The 19,304-nt window shown below is 48.1% G+C and overlaps 1 protein-coding gene across 7 annotated transcripts in view; it reads left to right on the top strand.

Moving 5' to 3' along the window:
- The window catches only part of TLN2 (talin 2), a 1,262,084-nt gene extending 1,245,255 nt beyond the window's left edge, over positions 1-16,829 (top strand). For all 7 annotated transcript variants that reach the window (XM_085643650.1, XM_085643649.1, XM_085643651.1 and 4 more), the window contains one exon: positions 13,476-16,829. In XM_085643650.1, the coding sequence (XP_085499776.1) occupies positions 13,476-13,604 (129 nt within the window). In that variant the 3' untranslated portion in view covers positions 13,605-16,829. The remainder of the gene's footprint in view (positions 1-13,475) is intronic.
- Positions 16,830-19,304: the final 2,475 nt, after the last annotated feature.

The raw sequence follows: 19,304 nt of genomic DNA on the forward strand, positions 1-19,304 counted from the left end.
CTATGGAAGTCGATTAACTCCCAGTTGAGGAATAAATCACAGAGTGTAGAAAGGCTGCCTTGTACCAAGCACAGACTTCCCAGTTTCAGTTGTCCTGTCGCAGTCGGTACACCGTCCAGAGGCATGGCTGGGGCAAAGGGAGTTTGCCTCGCCGTTATTCTGACACTCTGAATAGAGATGACACAGCAACGCAGAACAGAACCGTAGGAGAGGAAGGCACTGTATAGAGGGAGACAGTGAATAGTGAAGCAGACCATCCTTACAGTTAACCTTATACAGCCCCGTTTCATTAAGAGAGCAGCCAGAGAGCCACCCACTGTAGCAGAGCACCAGATAATAATGCTCAAAATCTGGAGGAGCCAATCCTCCATTCTCTACTGGAAGCTTCAGTGTGACAAAAGCTACTCTGTGGTGCCCACTGCCCCAGAGGAAAGCACTCCGATAAGAGTCAAGTTGTTGAAAGAAGGAATGAGAATGAAGAGAGGGAGATTGACAAAGTAATAAAGGAGGCGAGGGAGGACCACCATCTTCACCAGGACTACCTTCCCACTCGCCAAAAGAGGTAAAGACTCCCAAAAAGTAATCTGAGAACAAAGAGCACTTAATGCCTTGCCCAGATAGCCATCGAGAATATCCTTAGACGAGTGATCTATGTTGATCTTGAGGTACCGAAATGTGGTCATCTCTGAGGGCAATCGAGAATCAAACTGTGTCTCTAGAGGAAGATGTGTTAGATAAAAGTCCCCACAAGGGATTTTATTCACTAACGTTAGTCAAATTGTATATAGACTAGTTACGTATATGTTAAGCCCCAATTGGTGACTGAACTTTGGAAAATCTAAGCAACAATGTAGTTGTTCATTAAATTAATATTCAACAGAACAATTATTAAAAAAAAAGTGTCTTTTTCTCATGAGTACACAATTTTTAATGTGAAACTGAAATGTAAGGGGTACATTCAGAGATAATAAAACACCATGATAGAGGGTACACAAAAGAGCCTACAAATCATAGGTGTAAACATCAATTCCAAAAGAATACAAGGAGGGAAATGAATCTAAAGCAATATAAAACATTTCCCCAAATGCCTCAAATGCTAGGGAAATAGATGTAACAGTCGACGTTTCGGTCTGTTGTGGCAATATCATCCATCAGTCCATCTTCAGGACATACAGTTGTGTGGAAAACAAGTCCCTCTAATCTTGTTCAGTAGTTAACTCGAACCAAAGCAATCGAGTATTGAAAACACAACAAGGGCCTTACGAATAGGCTCCTATATTGGTAGAGTAAAAATCTCTTTCACAGTTCAATTTAAAAAGAGAAGCCAAGCCTAACGAACTCAGCCAGAAAGGCAGATGTCTCTTTTCGGAGTCTCTTTCCGAAGTTGAGGGGAAGTATGATAAATCAGTCCTTCAAAGAAGTGAGTTATAAATGACTCGTCGTCTCCAACGCGTCCCGCAAACACAGCAACTAGAGGAACATATCTGGTAGAGACATCTAGCCGTAGATTCCTTAACTTTGAATATCCCCAGGCGTCGACTGGATCCGGATTTTTTTTGCAGCAGCACCTCTGCATTCCGGGGGACGGCGCCACACAACCCCGCCCTGACGTCGTCCACGGACATGACGTCAGCGAGGTCATATTAGTCCCTCCTGGCGCGCTGATGTCAGTTTCCTTCTTTTCTGCGTGCAACGCGGATCCAGAGTAAGCGGTTCCTCTGGCCTGTTTTAATGCCCTTTTGATGCTTCGCGTCTGGAACAGTGTGTGATGCCTTCGGGCTTTAAAACTAGTACCTCCTGTTTGCGGCGAATGTCCGCCACGGACCACACCTTATCTGTATGTGGTGTCTGGGCGAACATCACGACTCGACTGACTGCGAAGCCTGCCAACACCTCAAGTTGAAGTCCTTGCGGGAGCGCAGGATGAAGCTGCTTTTGGCTCTTCTTTCCCGGTCGGAGTCGTCTCAGCCCCCGCCTCCTCATCGGCGGCAGGTCCCTCTGGCAGTGGGTTCCATTTGCGGCGTCGGTCGCCCTCTGGTTCCCAGGTGCGTCGATCGCCTCGCTTGGGTAAGTCACGGCGCATGTCGCCGAGGTCCTTGACCTCACTTCCTTCGGTTGTCTGGGGCACTAGTTCCCGGAATCCTCCAGACGTGCGCCCCAGAAGTCGCCCTTTCTTTATCCGCCTTATCCTGGCACGGGGGCGACCCGGATACAGATGGAGGCCTATGCCACGGCCCTGTAGGCCTCTCTTGGGTCCCCTCCTCTCCCTGGGGCATCCTCGGAGCCTCTGCTATGGGTGGGGTCTCCGGCAGACGTGCCGGCGGGTTCGGCCCCGGTGCCAACTGTGCCCCTTACCTCTAGGGATGATGTAGATGTGGCGTCGTCAGGGTGCAGCCCACTTGGGTCCCCCTGTTCGGCCCATAGCACCCCTGCAGCGCCGCATAGTCCAGTGGGGCTCCCTGTGGCGCCGAAGGTGGTAGCTGGTGCTCGCAGCCCCGCTTTGACCACGCCTCAGCCTTCCGGACAGGCGGCTGCCTGTCCGGAGGCGGAGTCTGCGCCGATCCGGAGCCGTAGACTTGCCTCCCGGCTCCTACTCCGTTCCTTCCTTTGGAGTCGGAGACTGTTGCGGTTGAGGCCGAGTCGGCGCCGAACGAGGCAGAGTCAGCGCCTGACGGGGCTGAGTCAGCGCCTGATGGGGCCGAGTCGGCACCAGACTTGGCCGAGTCGGTGCCGGACGGGGCCAAGTCGGAGCCGGACGGGCCAGGGTAAGCGCCAACCAAAGTCGCTCAGGCACCGCCCGATGCAGGATTATTGACTCCTCTACGGAGGCTTCCGGGGGAGTTCGGCATCACCTCAACACCCTGCAACGCCGGATCTTTCCTTGCCTCTCCCCCCTTTGGAATTTGTGGCCCCGGCAGACTCCCCGCTTCCTCAGGAGCCTCATCAGGACCCTCATTCGTCAATGGGGCTTCCTTCTTTTTGGCATAGGTAGCATCCTCAGTTCATTGGTCAACCTCCTTGGGGTTGGAGGTTTAGTTTACAGCCCTCACCCACAGATGAGTTGCTGTCCACTCCTCGGAGGGCTACCGAGGCCGGTGCGGCGTTCCTTAGGGTTGTCTCCTTGGCCGCTCGTGTTCTTAGTATGCACCCTCCTTCAGTCCCCCTGGTTGCTCGTTCTATCTTGCTCCGCCACTGTCCTGCTCCACATGATCCAGTTTGCTTATTTCTTCACCCAGACGATCAGGGATTTGTCTTGCAAACTGCTTTCCCTTCCTTGCCTCAGCTGTTGCTTCCTCCCTCTCTGGAGTCCAGATGGCTAGGGCCGTGGGGCCGTAACATTTTCGACTCCACTAGCGCAGCTCTTCGATCACTAAATACAGTGTGTGTCTTGGCTCGGGCTACTTCTGCACTTTGGAACTCTGCCAAATCTCTTCTATCGGCCACTTCTGAGGGCGCTTGTGTTGACCTCCTTCCTCTTCTTCATGATGGCCGTGATTTGGCGGAATTTACAATCCGCTTGGCCTTGGATACTGCGGATTCCTTAGGCCGTGCTATGGCTGGTTCGGTGGCCCTACGGCGCCATGCTTGGTTGCGGGATGGCGTCTTTCCGGAGAATATCCGGGAATGCCTTGTTGACCTACCCTTTCATGGGGTCCTTTTGTTTGATGCCCACGCCGATTCGGCTGTTCAGCGCCTCCTTGCGGGATTTCGTCCTCCCCCATCAGTCTGTTTTCAACGGTTTCCCTTTCACATGATGTGGGGTGGTTGCCCCTTTATTTGGCGTCCACCACTTGCACTACGTGTTTTTTAGGCTGGCGGTAAGCCTACTGTGGCGGTGTTCCACAGATTGTTTGTGTTCTGTCCTCTGATTGTGGTTTGCCCTAAGAGGTGTTCCCCCATGCTTCTTGGGGATGTGCCATACTCAAAGTGGATTACCTGTATGCTATTGTATAGCTCTGCTATGCGTCACGTGGTCATGGAGGCCCCTTTGGGCTGTCTACGTCCAATGACGCCCTTGTCTTCAGTTGCACGGTGTTCAGTGTTATGCCTTTGGCACTATGTCCTTTACGCCGTGGGTCTCGCCTTTCTTGAGCCTTGCATATGTGCCCCATTCTTCTTTTTTGGAGACTTCTCAGTGTGTTTCGACATGCGTAAAAACGTGGCTACCTCTTGCCACGGGTGCACTAGGTGGGTTCCTCCTATGGCACCCGTAGTTGCGTGGTCGTAGCTCGCCCCCCTTGCTCCCCACCTCTCTTCGCTACTGCGAAGTCTGGTCCTACATCTCCGTGTTTCAACGAGCAAGTCAGTGCTTGTACTCGAGCTTGTCCTCCTTCTGCACGGCGGTGTCTTTTCTCGCACCTTTTTATGCATTTCAGTGTCTTTTCCTGCATCTTCGGCAATAAGGGTTCCTTGGGTTCCACTCCCTGGGATGGTCCGCCCGCTTCACGATGCTTCTTTCTTGGCCTATACTAAACAGTCCCACTCTTCTGTAGGGGGGTGCATTTACCTTCACAGTCGGAAGAAGTGGTCTGGAGATCTGAGGTTCTACTCAACAGTTATGCGTCTTCCTATTCACAGCTCCTATTGGCACTTTCCTTGCTCAGGATGAGGGGGTGGGGGGGGTTGGGTTGCCTACGTGTGCCATGGCTTTTTCGTATGCTCTTGCCTCCGGGGCACAGGGATGGGAGGTTGTCTGTGCTGGCAGGGTGGCTGTGCAGGTTCCTGCTTCTTCTTTCCTCTTTCCCTGCCCTTGGGTTCTGCGGTGTTGGCACTACTCTGGTGGTGTTGGTTTTTCACCGTTTCTTTCCAATTTTTTTTGCTCTTCGCACACTGTTCCCATGCTTCCACAGTTTTTTATCTGGTGATTCCGCGTTGTAGTGCGGAAAAGTTCTCCGAAGAAAACTGATAATGTGTGCGCCGGGGCAGGTCTTATGTGACCTCGCTGACGTCACGTACGCGGACGACGCCTGGGCGGAGTCACGTGATATCGCCCTGCCCCCGGCGCGCAGGGATGCTGTGGCAAAAAGTTTCCGGATCCAGTCTCAAGCCTGGGGATAATTCTACGTGAAGGAATCTGCGGCTAGAATCGTCTCTACCAGATACATCGTTACCGAAGGTAAGTAACTCGTACATCTGGTAGAGACACAGTCTAGCTGCAGATTTCTGAACGCCTGCCCGTCCTCCCCGTTCTGCGAGGGCCTTTTCAGGTTGGGCTTCCTGCATTCGCCTCCCTCCAGGTGGCTGGTCTTTCTGCGGGGTGACATCTTTCACTTCCCTCCTACACGGAATGCTTCATTCTGTTTTGCTTGCGCTACTCTGCCCATTCTCGTAATTGGGTGGTATGCTCATGTATCATGTTCTTTTGGCATCCCTATGAGCTGTGTTGGCCAGTGTGGGATCTACTCATGTTTACTCATCCCCCGCTATCCCTTTCTCAATCGCCTTGGGGTCCTTACCTCCCCTTCAGTCCATTCCATTGCTCTGCCTCTGGGTCTATTACTGGGAATGCCACGTACCTTACTGGTGCCGTCCTGTGGTAGATTGTCCTTGCTCACATGTTCCGGACTTGTTGTCCTTCACGATTATGTATTGTAGTTGCACACTTTCTGTCGTCTGCCATGATGCTTTTTCACATCATCTACCTCTGGGGGAGGTTTAGCCTTCGCTTGTGGGAGGTTGCTTCTCAGAGCGGTGCTCTGCTCTTCCCTTCACTACTTTCAATATACAGTGCCTGGCAGTCCTTTTTGGTGCTATTTTTCACCATTCAACTTCTTTTGCTTTTCATCTTTTTTGCACACTGTTCCCATAATCTCACAGTTTTTAGTGGTGGCTCCGCGTTGTGGCGCGGAAAAGTTTCTCCAATGAAAACTGGCATCAGTGTGCCGAGAGGGACATATATGACTAGGATGACGTCAGGGCGGAGCTGTGCGCCGCCGCCCCCCGGCGCGCAGATGTGCTGCTGCGGAAAGTTTTCCGGATCCAGTCTGACGCCTGGGGATATTCTAAGTTAAGGAATCTGCGGCTAGACTGTGTCTCTACCAGATACGTTGTTACTGAAGGTAAGTAACTCGTCCATTAAAGTCTCCACCCCACAAGACGGCACGGAGCCGAGGCTATGTATTAGTCTCCATACTTCTTCCACACGAGAGAAGGTCATCTATTAGTCACTGTCACTGAAAAAGGATTGTCCTAATCACTGGGGGATCTGCGCATGGGTGACAATCTCTTCGTGGTGATGTGCTTGGCAAATTTCAGAACGGATTTGGCATCAGTAAAGAAGTGGGGGTTTTCCCTCGTGGGAGGTGCGCAGCTTGGCAAAGTACAAGAGGACATAGTAGATACCAGCTTTTTTAAGGACATTTTTGGCTGGTAGAAATTCATGTCTGGGTGAAATCAGGGTAGAACAAGAGAGCATTCCCTTGGGGGAGGTGGGTGATTGTCCGGCGCTCACGGGCAAGTCGAATGTAGTGTTCCGAAATCTGTAGTTTAACAAACGTGTGACTATCGGACAGGCAGGTGCGTCAGGAGGGGTTTTGGACCTAGTGAACAATGGGCCCGATTCCCAGAACTAACTTAAGACAAAATCCTAAACTTACTACCATTTTGGTATTCACAGAAGGCACTTACTCATTTTGGTATTCACAGAAGACACTTACTCACTTTGGTATTCAGTTTAGGAGTCCTAAAGTTAGGACTCCCAACTTTACTACTACTAAACTGAGAAAAATCCTAATTTTAAGGCTTTCGGTATTCACAGAAGGCATTTAGGAGTCCCAAAGTTAGGAGTCCTAACTTTACTACTACTAAATTGAGAAAAATCCTAATTTTAAGGCTTTCGGTATTCACAGAAGGCATTTAGGAGTCCTAAAGTTAGGAGTCCTAACTATACGACTACTAAACTGAGAAAAATCCTAATTTTAAGACTTTCGGTATTCACAGACGGCATTTAGGAGTCCTAAAGTTAGGACTCCTAACTTCTGTGAATACCGAAATGGTAGTAAGTTTAGGATTTTGTCTTAAGTTAGTTCTGTGAATCGGGCCCAATGTGCCTGTGCTCCACTATAAAAACTGGAGAAAGAGCGGCGGCAAATTGGTCATGTTGCAGGGATTCAACAAAATCCTCCATTTTGCCGATGGAGGTGAATTCAGGGATTCCAGTAATCCTAAAATTGATATGTCGGGACCTCGCCTCCAAATCTTAATTTTTTGCTTTGATGAGGTTGAGGATCTTGTCAATGCAAAAGTGATGTTCCCTGAATCGGCCTGGGTATCGTCTGCATCAGAGACACGGTTTTCTAGATGGTCCAGTCTGGTCCTGTGTTTGTCGACTATTTCATGTGGTCCAGATGAGCTATGAGGGAGTCTAACTTAGTGTCTATAGATTTAAGACTGATCTTCATCTCAACTAGGAGTCACCTGAGGTCAGCATCAAGGTGCGGGTTTCACAACAGTCAGGCGGAGGAGCTCTCCACCATGGGGTCGCAGTCAGCTTGGCGAGTATGACGCTAGCTCTCTAAACTAAGCTGATGCTGGGGCACATTGTACTTGCCTGTGGCAACTTCAGAGGAAGGGACAGGCCCTGTACGGCGGTGGAGTCAGCAATCAAGATGGAGATATCAGGCACAGGGTGGTAGCAGAGCAGTGTGGGAGAAAATGAGGAATGGTCACATGGATAACAACACTAGACCGAGGAACCGCCTTAAGCGCCGACACTCCCCGGATTGTCTTTTCCCACGGGGGCATGGGCAGGCCTGGAGTCTCTTGGGCACGGTCCTGGTCAAGCGGAACTTGCACAGCAGCAGACTCCCCGTATGTGTTGTCCAGTAGGATACTGATGTAGACGTGGCCAGCTCCTCCCCCTCCCCCCAAGCGAGGTGGGTCCTGAAGTGTCCCCAAAACGCCCAGTGCAGGGGAGGTATGGACAGGCCACCCCCCACATCCTCACCTGGCCCAGCTTCACTCCAGCAAAGTCGCATCCCTGAGCAAGCCCAAGGGGCAGTAGATGAAGTAGTTATGGGGAAGGGGAGGTCTACTCACTATTATAGTCGCCTCCAAAACACGAACTCGCCGCCCAGGCAGGATCAGAGGGCACCCAAGACCAGCCAGAACAAAGTAGACTCCGGGGAGAGAGGGGGAGTCTACACAGTTAGTACCAGTTTCACCGGGCTGCCCTAGGCATCGCGAGACCCTGCAGTCCAGCACAGATTCCGCGACCGCCCTGGGGAACAAAACGGGGCCGGCGTCACGCACCCACTGCAGCAGGAGACTCTAAGGGGCTCGTAGGGCAAGAGGCAGAGCCACCCTGCAAGGCTCTTGAGGCCCCCAGAGCCAGAGTGGGGGTGGACATCGTGAACTAACCTGTGCCCACCTCGGCAGGGCATGCGAGGCAGCCCTAGCAGTCTTGTGGAAAGGCTCAGGGAACACACAGGCTGGTGGACGCACAAAGAGCAGCAGCTGCGTGCCCCGCGACAACATTCAGGGTGGCCCCAGGGCTCAATGTCCAAGTATGGTGGGGGGGCCCTAGCCCCCACAGTCACAGCGCTCCTCACCTGCCGATGGTGCGGGGCCTCCCAGTCTCAGGCGTCCCTCGTGAGTCGTCACTGGTCCTGACAGCAACAGGCCCCACTAGGCTGTGAGTCAGGCAGGGACCCGAATCACCCTGCTACGGGCTTCCAGGCGTTGGTGTCCCTCAAAAAGTACACCAGTGGCATCACTGGCCCACACCAAAGATTTCCCCGATATCGTAGATCATAAAGAAACCCGCTGTGGGCAGATTTTTGGAGGATGAGGACTTCGGCTGGCAGAGCCCTCTATCCAGCGGCCATCTTGCTGTCCCACTAGGCTCCGGGTATGCCTTGCCTTCCATTTCTTTTCTGCATCATCTCTCCCCCCCACCACACACACACACACACGCCAGAGCAACTTTCTGAGGATGGCTCTGCAATCTTGATGCAAAAAGTCAATCTTCTCCCTGACAATGATGCCATTGAGCAGGTGCAGAGCTCCCAAGAGCTAAAAGACTGGTCCTGTTTGTGCATCCTCATTATTCAAAAGAAAGATGGCAGCTTCAATCCTATATTCGATCTTTGGCCATTGAATGCCTTCCAGAGGATCCCAGGAGACCGGATGGTGTCCCTGGATTTCCAGGTACTCGTCCTACAGTCCAGCAGGCGTTAGCTGCAGTTTACAGTGTGGTCATAACACTACTGATTTATTGTGCTCCCCTTCTGCCTTACTGCAGCCCTTTTGTGTATTCCTGAAAGGGGTGGTGGTGGTGGTTGCTGCCTTTCTTTGAAGGTCACGAATACGTGTTTCTGTACATCCATTGTCTGCTAAAGGTGGACACTTAGCAGTCAATCATAGACCACCTCCGGATGACAGCCCAATTCCTGACAGCTTCGGGATTTACCATCATGGTGCCAAAGTCCCACCAGGACATGCAGAATATGATCCAAATGTTTTGGGATTAGTCCTGAGTCTCGGTAAGGATGACTGAGGCTTCTAGGTCTCCTGTCCTCATGCATCTTCCTTATTCCAAGTACCAGGTGGCACAAGAAAGCCCTGCAGTGGAACATCAGATACTGTCCCATTCCTTTCAGCTCTTACAGCAAGCGGCGAAGGAAGATGGATGAGATGCAGCTACCTGACCTACGGCAGGCACTCTCCTTTATGTACTCAGAGTTCACAGTGTTACAGATGCATCACTGGTGGTTTGGAGGGGGTCACCTGGGAGAAGTGGAGATTTGCGGTCTCTGGTCACCAGCAGAGGGCCAGCCCCACATCAGTCTGCTGGAGCTTCAGGCAGTCCGCCTCACCCTAAAAGCGTTAGTGCTATCTATCAATCAAAGGGAGCAAAAGACACACAATTGATGGACGGAATGCAGAACAAATCAAAATATTCACCCCCAGTCAAGAGATCTGGGTTAAATCCATCATTCTTTTGCTCACCATGCCACCCCACTTTAGACCTGGCTATATGCAAATCAGTCTCGACCCTGTGCCTCATGGAAACAGTCCAGCCCGAACTGCCAAGCCAGGTCCTCCCTGGACCGGAAAAAATCCTCCTAGGACCGGTTTCAGGGTTTCACCCCTCTTCAGCCAGGATAGCTTCAGTTGGGAACAGTTCGGGCTGAACTGTTCCCATTGGGCACAGGGTCAACACTGATTTGCATATGGCTGGGTCCAAATTGGAATGGCATGGTGAGCAAAAAAACGATGGATTTAGGCCCAGATCTCTGTACTGGGGTGAATGTATGACATTGTTCTGCATTCTGTCCATCAATAGTTCTTTTTGTATTTGTCACCCCGAGTGGGACGGGTATGCTGAGACGTGAGTCCCGTGCTCTCCATGCCACTGGAATCAAGCTATCCTGGCTGAAGAGGGGTGAAACCCCGAAACCGGTCATACGAAGCTTGTTTCCAGTCCAGGGAGGACCTGGCCTGGCAGTTCGGGGTGAACTGTTCCCATTGGTCAGAGGGTCAACATTGATTTGCATATGGCTGGGTCCAAACTGGAATGGCATGGTGAGCAAAAAAACGATGGATTTAAGACCAGATCTCTGTACTAGGGTAAATGTATGACGTTGTTCTGCATTCTGTCCATCAATAGTTCTTTTTGTATCAATCAAAGGGAGGCTGGTACAGATCTCATGCACAACAGAACCTCCATGTTGTACTGCGGAAAGCAGAGCGGAGGATCCTGAATCCTGTGTCAGGAGGCCCTACTTTTCTGAAAGTGGCTGGGTCAGCAGAACATCTTTCTGGGTAACAACCAGCTAGAGGGGTCCCTAAACGCCAGGGCATATGATCTAAGCAGAGATCGCCTAGCAGACTACAAGTGACTTCTCCATCCTAGGCCCATGGGAAGCACCCTCTCTAGATCTATTGGCCACTGTCAAAAAGGGATAGTCTCAGAATGTTTACGTTTGGTGATTCCTCCATGACCCTCAATAAGAAACACATTCCGGCTAGGGTGAGGCACAGGGCTTTTTAGCCTCGAGTTTGGAGCAAAATCAGGATGGATCAGGCCCAAATCATTTTAATCGCCACTGACTGGGTCTGGAGAGTATGGTACCTAGCGGCTGAACATTTGCCCTCCGATTCGGCTACTAGTTTGGGAAAACTTCCAGTCTTAACAAAATATCAGGGTCCTGCAACTGAATCTCCGCAACTACCACCTCCATGCATGGCATTAAGCTGAGGCAATTAAATGTTTTCAAATTCATGACAAAGGTGGTTGATGGTATTCTTGTGCACAGACGTTCCCTCCACAAAGTCCATCAATGCGGGGAGCTGGAAAAAATGTGTGACCTAGTGTGGTGCTAGACAGTTCTCTGTAAGCCAAACCTTCGGACTTTTTTGTTTATTTTCTTCTTACCACAGCATGACCTTATAGTGGCACAGTAAAAGGTTATTTGTGGGACTTTTCGGCTTTGTTTCTGTCTACTTGACTGACCATTTTTGTTCAAAGCACCAGCTGTGAAACGTTTTATAAAAGGTTTGACTTGCATGTTACCTCCAATTCCATTTGTTACTCCACAATGTGATTTTAATTTGGTTTTGACATTCCTCATGTGCACACCCTTCGAACCAAGGCACAGCTCCTCTTTATGACTCTTGAAAATCAAAACAGTTTTCCTGATCACTATACCACGACCACATCGTATCAGGTAGCTACAGGCACTTTCGATACAATAGCCTCACACCATCAAACAAATTGGCATTGAGAATCCGGGTAGTCTTACTACCAAAGGTTGTCAATCCCTTTCACCAATCTATCTCTTGGCCAATATTTTTTGTTAAACCTCATCCCTCGAAGTAAGAAATGTTCAATTGACTTGACCGTAAAAGAATACTGAGTTTTTACATCAAACGTACAAAGGGCCACTGTGTGGCTACTGGCTGTTGGGTTTTCTGGAGCAAAGAAAGCAAAGGTAGTGCAGAACAGGACCATGTCAAGTTGGATAGCCCTCTGCATCACAATCTGCTACACACAGACAAAGAAGATAGCTCCAGAAAACCTGCAGGTTCAAGCCACAAGATCCAAGGCCAATCAAACGGCATTGGCACAAAGGGAAGTACCTGTTCTGTAGATCTGATGAGCGGCAATGTGAGTGTTGGTACACTCGTTTGCGAAACACTATTGCCTTGGCATAAAGTCCAGTTTGCCAACTCTGCCCTGGAGGTATTTTTGTCATGAGTTCGCTCCCCATACATCTCACCTTTGGGAGCTGCTATGGGATCTAAAGTGAGCAATCGCATTTAGAAGTTACAAAGAAAAAGTTACTTAACCATCAGTAACGCTACTTCTGGTGGATATCAACTGCAGATTCCTCACTGCGCTCCCTCCTTCCTTTTCTGTGAAGTGGTCTCCTTAACATTTATTAAGGTCCCAAGATAGTGATCAGCACAGTCATCGACGATTTGTGTAAATGTTTCGTGCCTTAGTTTGCAGAAGGAGAAAGATTAAAGAATCTGAGGTCCGCTTACAGCGGTGGCGCTTATATGCAGTTCCGCTCCACCACTTCAGGGGCGGTACAGAGCCACCACAGAACCACACAGCACCACCTATTGGCATACAGGAGCAATGCTGAAAAACATTTCCAAGTCCAGCCTGGTGCCGAGCAGTACACTAAAGGTGAGGAATCTATGGTTACGTAAAGTATCCACCAGAAAGAGCATTAATAAAGTAAGTAACATTTTCATTGGGTAGTTTGCCTAATGCTGACAAGAAGTGAAGCTGGCCATGAAAGAAGATCACCACTCCCTCTTATTCATGATTGACTGACCATTGTTACGTCCTGTTTTTCTTGCTGATGGTGTTCAGTCATTAAAACCAGGAAAAGAATACCCCCATGTCTACTCTGCCATCTCTGTATTGAAATGATGCAAGATATTCTGTACACAAATGTTTATATTCCTGAGATAAAAGCCCAGCGCATGAGGAAAGTTCTAATGTACACCTGACCTCTACAGGTTCCTCTCTAGCTGTTTCCCTGTTTATTACTTGTATTCCTATTAAAGCTAGGAACGGTGTAAGCAGTAGAAAAAGGTGGGGGCAGAAACTCGCCTAATCTTCTGTTGATCAGGTGAATGAAGCATCTTGTTTGAACAGGTTGAGAGCCACTAGAGAGCATTGTAAAATGTGACTGGCCTGGAACTGCAAAGTGATGTTGCATGTACATTTTTTAATGAATGTTGACTGTTAAAGAGCTAGATCATCTAATTGTTCGCGAGCTAGACATTTATTTTCACTTTAATTGATTAATACCTAAATAAATAATAATGTGTGTACATGAATGCTAAATATTTTATTCTAAAAAGTATTTGTTTACGTACAGAGCAATGTAGCACTAGCTATATTTACAGAGATTGGAGGGAGGGCCACTGCAGAACAAAAGTCAGTTTAGTCAACCTTATTCCATAAGCCCCTGGCTGTGTCTTCATTCCTGTACATGTCTTCTTTTTCCTTCCAGATCATTGCAGCCCAGGAGGAGATGCTAAGGAAAGAAAGGGAACTGGAGGAGGCACGGAAGAAACTGGCTCAGATCAGACAGCAGCAGTACAAGTTTCTACCTTCGGAGCTACGAGAAGATGGAAGCTAAGCTTTAGGAACACATGCTTTTGTAAACAGAAGTTAGAAAACAAAAAAGGACCCCCTCAAAACAAAAACTGCGCTGACAACGTTTTGATATGCCAAGCACTTGCCACCTGTGTGTAGCAATGCTGGAGAACAACACACAGGATTCAGTTCATCAGTTCAGCCTCGCTGTGGAACTCTTGGGTCAGTTCTCCCTACAGCTTGGTGGACCACTGCCTCCAGCCGCCGCCGCAGCAGCAGTATTTTACTACACGATCTAACTTCAACCTGTTACAGTTCCGGATAGAATTTTGGTTATTGTACAATGTCGACATAAATGATGAACAAAGCTGACAAAAATCAAAGTTCTCCTCCAGAGTGCACTTGTTGTTAAAGGATCCTACTCCCAGGATGTACCAACATGGAGGAGTGTGCCTCCATGACATATCTTGTGTTCTGCCTATGGCATTTCAGATTGTTATCCTTCCTCCCTGCCAAATGCCTCGCTTTCTGTAAGATATCTAAGGTTACTGGGAAGTTACACTGTAAAAAATACTTATGTAACACCTCTTAATTTTTATGGACTTCGTGCAGTATTAATCAATATATTGGCCTGGTGTGCTAGGGGATTGACTAGACGCAACTGTTCAACGAATGAAAGAGTTCCCTTACTTTCCTCCTTGAGGTAGGATTCTGAAGCAGTCACATGTATGCTTTTCAGAGGAGTGGTTACAGCTCTTATTGAACCAGTTAAGGTGTTTTATTTCTTTTCACCTTCCAGTTGCTCCTGGTTGCTACCATGCCTGCCATGCCTCCCGCCAAAACATGGCATTGATCCGGCAGCATTAAGGCTCAGAGAGCATGGTGTTGGGTACATTACAACTTTCCATAGTCCTATGGGCAGCATAGATTTGTAGATTGTGCCTTCTAAACACACCATGTCCATTGTTGATCCTTTCTAATACAAATGTGTTATCCCAAGCAGCTGTTAGATCTGGCTGTAGTGTGTACAATCCCAATTTGAGTGAACATTTTGGAACATAATATACAGAGCCCAGATTAGAGCTGAAGACGGAGCCATCTATTATACTCACTGCAGTGTTTGGAGTTATCCCTTCCTTCATATCTGAGGAGTCATTTTGTACTTCTCATTGACCCATATCTGCAGGATGTCTCCTATCAAGTGGTAGGATGCCCTGTTAAAAAAGGTACAGTGTCTAGGATATCTGAATAGTGTACAGTATATTGCAGGGATACATACATCTTTCAATTGACATTTTTCTAAGTCCTCTGACAAAATCGAGAACATATGTAGCTGCAGGCAAAAAAATGCACACAAAACCACGAGCTACTAACTAAAGGAAAAATGAACTTAATTTGATGCACGTGTGCTTCGCATGTTTTTTATGTGGGAAGGGAGTTTGAGAACTTTCTTACAGAAATGATATGGCTCAAGCTGCAGAAATGTTTAAAATGAAACGCACCCACCAGAATTGTGGTCATTATTTTAATATGCTTAAAATCTGTTATTCGTGCTGTGTGGTTCAGTTGGAAGGAGAGGTCCAGTTACAACATGCCACAAAGAATCTCTTCAGGGTAGTGAAGAAAAGATCCTTAAATTCACAATTTAGAAGGAAGCTGTTAAAAGTTATGCAGCACTATATTTGCCTACATTTTAGGTATAATAATTGTCCTTGGGTGACCTCAAGAGTGCAAGTTCACTCGAGGTCTTTTTTCGGGCATCTTTAAAGAACTCTAAGGAAGCCCAGATAACTATTGTCATTCCAAAGACATTAATTGATCCACTGAAAGACAGTGCACGTGCACCCCTATTCTATTAACCTCTCATTATTCAGGCGATATCGCAAGCAGCAGGGTTCCCTTTGACTTGATGAATACTGTATTATTGATGGAGAAATGCCCTGCATATAAGAGCTCTTACTCTTGTGCAGATTCTACCTTGGTTAATGCGTTCGCTGACGATAAAACCCTTATCCTGCTCTTGCACACGTAGTGTCCTGAATTGCGACTGGTCTTTCACCTCCATCTTCATGTTTTCATGTTGGGCTCTGACTGTTAAGCAGTGATACTCCAATCTAGCTCCCCCTCCATGCCCACGTCCATTGAATCTTCAGTATGCCTAAGTGTGAGATGGAACTGACATCTGAACAAGGTACATTTTACATAAAAAATAAGAAAAGGTGTTTTTCTTTGTAGGACCATCCAAGGCCTCTCTGCTGAGAAGGCATAGGGCAAGATGCATGGTAAGGAAGGCAAGCTAGTCTATGCTCCATTGCGGTCTTGATGGCCAACATCTTAGGTACGTTGTGCATTGGTTTGCAGCACATGGCAAAAGAAAACTTGTACTGAATCAATAATTGTAAATGTTTAAACAGGAGCTGTGGGATCCTGTTATGTTGTTTTAGCACCATAGGATTGGCCTCTTATAGGAATAATCATTGTGATCGTGTTTGGCCCTGTCCTGGCTGGATCATTTAGCAGACACATTTTGTTTAATTTCATTTATACCCCTCACTTTGCCATCTGGATTGGGATATTTAACACATTGATTGTTTAAATACATTTAGAAAGACAATGGGTTTCAAAAAATTAAAGAAAAAGTATTTCTACCAACTCCTGATCTCCATTTCTAATTCCCCAAATAGATTATGGGAATATGCATATGACCAGGATAACCTTGATCTAAGCTTCATCCATCAAAAACAACTACATTGGATTTCACAGATTTCCGTTTTTTTACAGTAGGAAATAACCACTATGTGCAAAAAAGTCTGAGCTGCAAATATTATAAGTGCAGCTCTTCTTGTATTCTGTTTATTATCAATGTATTATTGTCCAGAAGCATTTCTCTCAGTGAGCCAAGGTAAAGTCTATCTGTACAAAAAAGTATTAAAATCACTGTAAAAGTCCTTGTTTTTGACTTAAAAATAATCCTGTGGTATTATACTGTCAAATAGCAATTGAAATGTCCCAACTTTAAATGCCTTGCATGAAAGTATACATATCAGGGACGTTTCCTGGCGACTCGTAAACCAATTGTAGGCCTTTGTTAGAAGTTGTATTAAGAAAAAATGGGAAATGCAAAAATGTACAGAGGTGAATTTTAAGAGGGCAACATGTGTCTTCTTTGATACTTAAATATTCTCAGAATGAATGAAACTGTTGAGTGTCGATAAAGCCCATTCAGCAAATAAAGCCAAGATGAGACCCCTTGTTGGGATATTTTCGATAGGCTGTGCCAATAAGAGTCTTTATTTTGAGTTTGTTTGACAATTTTGGAATTTTATTTCTTGCACACAAATGGACACTAAAATACAAATTTAAATTTTTTGTTATTCATTTTGAAGACTGCCTTCTTTCTATTATGGGTTAATAATCAATTGCCAACTGCAGAAAGTTATTAGTCGTTATCCCAAGATTAAATGATCGCCTAGGATCTAGTCCATATAGAATCTCAGAGAAATCAGATTTTCTGATGCATACTTCTAACCACAGATACCTCTCCATGTGACTGTTTTCCCAGGCACCAGACTGGATCAGGATACTCCAAAGCAGTACTTGAGCACTGGTAGGTGTGTCACTGGGATCTGTAACATCGTTTCACTTCAGAAGTGATGAGCAGGGCCACCTATAAGTGCCACCCAGGTGCGCTGAGGTGAGTGCCTTTCTTTCCATGTTTCAGACACGGACCTGGAGCAATTCTCCCATTGTCTTTGAGAAATATATCAGCTCCCAATATGACAGGGTTTAGACCTTGAAGGGTCTGTTGCTAATGAATTTCTGTAACAGACCCCCGAGGTATGCCTCTTGTGTCTGGGGTTGGAATACAACACCACGACCTGCAACAACAGTACCCAGATGAACCCAAATGCCATACAGAACCACAAGGCGAAAGTTCTTGGTTGCCAAGCATTGGAAGACTCCGCCCCGTGACCGGTCAAAGTAAAAAAAGGCCTCGTTTCCACAGCAAGTCCCCGTCGTAATCGAAGTATTATGTTAAATCGAAGAAAAAGCATAAAAAGTCTAACCAGAAATAGTCAGCTTCCTGCCACTCAAATTCCAGAAACCGTGTCATAGTGCCTTGTGATCTCGCTCCCAAACTCCTGAAAAGCCCAATTCAGAGTTTGGTCCCAATGCAACTTGCATCTGCGGGTCCATTGGCAACATTACCAACATACTGTACATATTTGCCACCCTTCCAGCTCTCTCTGGCATGCCTTCAAGCCCCAAGAATCCCCAGAGGCTTCCAGTTGGGGTCCAGCAGGCAGGTTCGCCCTCGGCGCAGTCTGTGCATCTTGTACCTGCTTCAGGTTCTGCTTGTGCTTTGGTGCAGACTCCAGTTCTAGTCCCAGCGACAGTTCTAGTGGTACTGCCTATGCCGGTTTCTCTCACATCAACGATGCCAGAAAATAATCTGCTACATATAGTGTTTTCCAACTCCGAGCTGGCCTCATCTTGATTGAGGCCACCCTCCATTCATACCAGAGTGCAGCCTGTAGCCAATCGTTCTGCCTTTACCACACAGAGCAGCTCACACTTTTCATCAGCTCTTTGGTTCAGATTCTAGCAATACAACAAAGATGAAAGGGACAAATTCATCTCACAATACGATGAAGACAATTAGTAAGCCAAATAACAAGATGTCAGTGTTCTGAACACCTCCCCGGACACTAGATTTATCTCTCCCTCTGGTTCTGCCACAGAGGAGAGTGCCTCTTTTGCTATAGTTATGTATCCTTGACCTGCAGCTCCTTGAAAGGGAGGTGAAAACAAATGTTCTTACTGGGGTATCTGAAAGAGACCGTAGTCATAGATTCCTTACCTTAGATTTACCCCTAGGCGTCAGACCGGATCCGGAGAAATTCTTTCGGAGCAGTACCCCTGCGCGTCGGTAGGCGGCGTCATTCGACTCCGCGCCTGTCGGCGTTATGTTCGCCGCGGTGTCTACTTAGATGCCACCCCTGCATGCTGACGTCAGTTCTTTCTTTTCTCGCGCCAGCCAGCGTAGATCCGGAGAGAGCGTGCCCCTTAGTCACTTTTTGACTAACTCTTTTTAGACTTTTGTTGACATCTTTTTGAGTCTTTGACTCCTGGTGTACAAGGGATGTCCAGCTGTCGGCCCGTTTCAGGACCTGTGACTCCTGTCCCAAAGTCGTGCTCCAACTGCCGGGCCCTGAATCTTTGTGGGAGTGGTCCCGAAAGCTTTTGGAGGCCCGGCAGTCCGCTCCACACTGTTCAAGGTCCCGGTCAAAGGGAAGGTTGCGGGACCGGGCGCAGAGCCACCACCATTCGTCCTCGAAGTATTCGCACTCCTCGGGTAAATCGAAGCACAAGAAGAAGGCGAAGAAGCATTGTCGCTCTACACCTTCTCGCCATCCGTCGGCCAACGAGACACGGAACCCGGAGTGTTGTCGCTGTCCGGCACCTTCCTCGTAGCCCGCCGGGACGGCTCCACGCTTTCCTCCTTTTCCTGGAGCCGGAGCGTCCCCTACCCAGCTTTGTGCATTTTACGAAGCATTGCACTACATCTTTGGGCAGCCCGACGCCTTCGATGCGGGTGTCTCTGGCATCGGCGCCACATGGTCCCCAAGGATCCAGGCCTGGATGCGGATCGGTGCGGGTCGACCTCACGGTAACATCCCCGGCACTGATTCCAGTGACGACGCCCCGACATCGATTGCGCCCTGACGGGCGTCGACCCAGC

Source organism: Triturus cristatus, chromosome 3_1 (genome assembly GCF_964204655.1).
Source record: "Triturus cristatus chromosome 3_1, aTriCri1.1, whole genome shotgun sequence".
Lineage (NCBI taxonomy): Eukaryota > Metazoa > Chordata > Amphibia > Caudata > Salamandridae > Triturus > Triturus cristatus.